Here is a 1757-nt window from a genome sequence, read left to right as displayed (position 1 = left end):
GGGGGGGGGGGGCGGTATAGGGACAGACACCGCTCCTCTGCCGGGTACAGAGAAGAGCAGAGGGCAGAAGCTCACATGGCCAGAGGGCTGGCAGCCTGAGTCAGAAAGAGGAAGCCCCTTGGGGACTCTGCGAGCAGGACAGCACAAAGGGACAGAGGAACAGAGCAGGGAGGGAGGTGGGAATGGACGCACAGTGAGGAAGCAGGGCACAGACCTGGGAGCATGAGGTCAGAGCCTGGCCAAGTACCACTTGTCTTCTAGGTTCTCTGGGCTTAAAAGGTCCATAAGGAAGAGGGAGCCAACCCTGCCTGGCATCCATAGTTGGTATAAAATCCTCCTGGGGAGTCTCCCTCAGCTAGAGGATCCTTGGGGCCAGCTGCCCCTGGGGAAACATCAGACTGTGATCTCAGCCATCAGTCGCCTCCTCACCCTTGAGTCACAGCCAGGGCCTGGACAGGTGGGAGGGCACAGGAGGGCATGTGTGCTGCCCTGGGAGCCTACATCCAGCCTGGACGCCCATGTTCAATGCTGGGTACAAATTCTGAGGCTGGGGCCCCTCCACAAACCGCAACAGTGATGAAAAGATGAAAAAAGCGTATCAGACGAAAGGGCCTGGCCCCAAGGATCCTCTAAATTTCCAAGTGCATCCCCAAGAGAAAAACCACACCAAGTGTTTGATACGATTTTTTTATTAACATATAATATATTTAATAAAAAATAATATCCACTCTGGCGCTCTCCTCCATTGCAAGGGGAAGAGTGGTGAGGAGGGTTGGCACTGCCCACCCCAGGCATCCGGGCAAGCCCTGCCTCCGGGGCTCCCCTCCACCCCTGCCTTCCAACAGGCTCTGACCTCCAGACAGACGCTTCAAAGTTACAAGTGCTTTAGGTCCTCCCTTGAGCTCCCCCAGGCCCACCCCTTGTGCAGAATTCAGGGGCCACCTGGACAAACCCCTTGCTTTTTCTCATTCCTGGGATCCCTCGTTCATGTTAGAAAGAGGATCTGGGGGCAGAGTGGAGTCTCTACTGGCCAGGGGGAAGGGAGGAAAGGAACAGTGATGGGGCAGGGCCACGAAGAGGGGTGCCGATGAGGCCCCTCACTGCAGCCGGTCACTGCGGAATGAGTCCTCCACAGCAGGATCGGGCAGCAGGGCACAGGGGTCGCTCAGCATGTGGAGCCCTTCCAGGCCCAGTGGCTCCATGCGCAGGTCCTCCTCCAGCCCGAGCCCCAGCCCCAGCCCAGCTGCTGACACCTCAAAGCCAGGAACTCCGGCCAGGGCCGCCGCAATCTCCTTAGAGAAACCTGGGGAGGACTCTCCTGTGGGGGCAGAAGAGATGGCTGAAGACCCATGCCCTGTAAACTCTTCGAGGACCCCTGGATCCCCTGATGCACCAGCGAATGTATCACCCCCTCCTTCCATGCCCCATCACCACCCACACTGCTCACCTGGGAGAATGATGTTGGGCCCTGCAGCATGGCGGGAACAGTGGGTCACGTTCTGGTGGTTGAGGGCATGGGGGTCCTGGAGGCTACTCACTGGCCCCTCACCCCCTAAAAATCCAGGCCCTTCAGAAAAGCCAGGGGGCTCCAGCGCCAGGCTGGTTGATGGGCTCTCCATGCTGAACTGCTCCAGCTACGGACACAGACAGAGCCTAAGGAAGTGCACTTCAGAGAAGGGTGTCCCATTGGCTCCTGACTGCCCTGCAAATACGTCCCCTCTGCCCAGCAAAGCACCCTCCCGCCACTCCAGGAACAG

The 1757-nt window shown here is 58.6% G+C and overlaps 1 protein-coding gene across 3 annotated transcripts in view; it reads right to left on the bottom strand.

Annotated features, from left to right (window-relative positions):
• Nucleotides 1-673: 673 nt before the first annotated feature.
• CRTC2 (CREB regulated transcription coactivator 2) overlaps nucleotides 674-1757 on the bottom strand; it is an 8788-nt gene continuing 7704 nt past the window's right edge. For 2 of the 3 annotated variants that reach the window (XM_032398713.1, XM_032398715.1), the window contains exons 13-14: nucleotides 1448-1634; nucleotides 674-1318 (exon numbers count right to left, since the gene is read on the bottom strand). In XM_032398713.1, the coding sequence (XP_032254604.1) occupies nucleotides 1098-1318; nucleotides 1448-1634 (408 nt within the window). In that variant the 3' untranslated portion in view covers nucleotides 674-1097. The remainder of the gene's footprint in view (nucleotides 1319-1447; nucleotides 1635-1757) is intronic. The other variant, XM_032398714.1, reaches the window with a different exon arrangement.

Source organism: Phoca vitulina, unplaced genomic scaffold (genome assembly GCF_004348235.1).
Source record: "Phoca vitulina isolate PV1807 unplaced genomic scaffold, GSC_HSeal_1.0 scaffold118, whole genome shotgun sequence".
NCBI classification, from domain to species: domain Eukaryota; kingdom Metazoa; phylum Chordata; class Mammalia; order Carnivora; family Phocidae; genus Phoca; species Phoca vitulina.
This window is presented reverse-complemented; position numbering and strand designations above follow the sequence as displayed.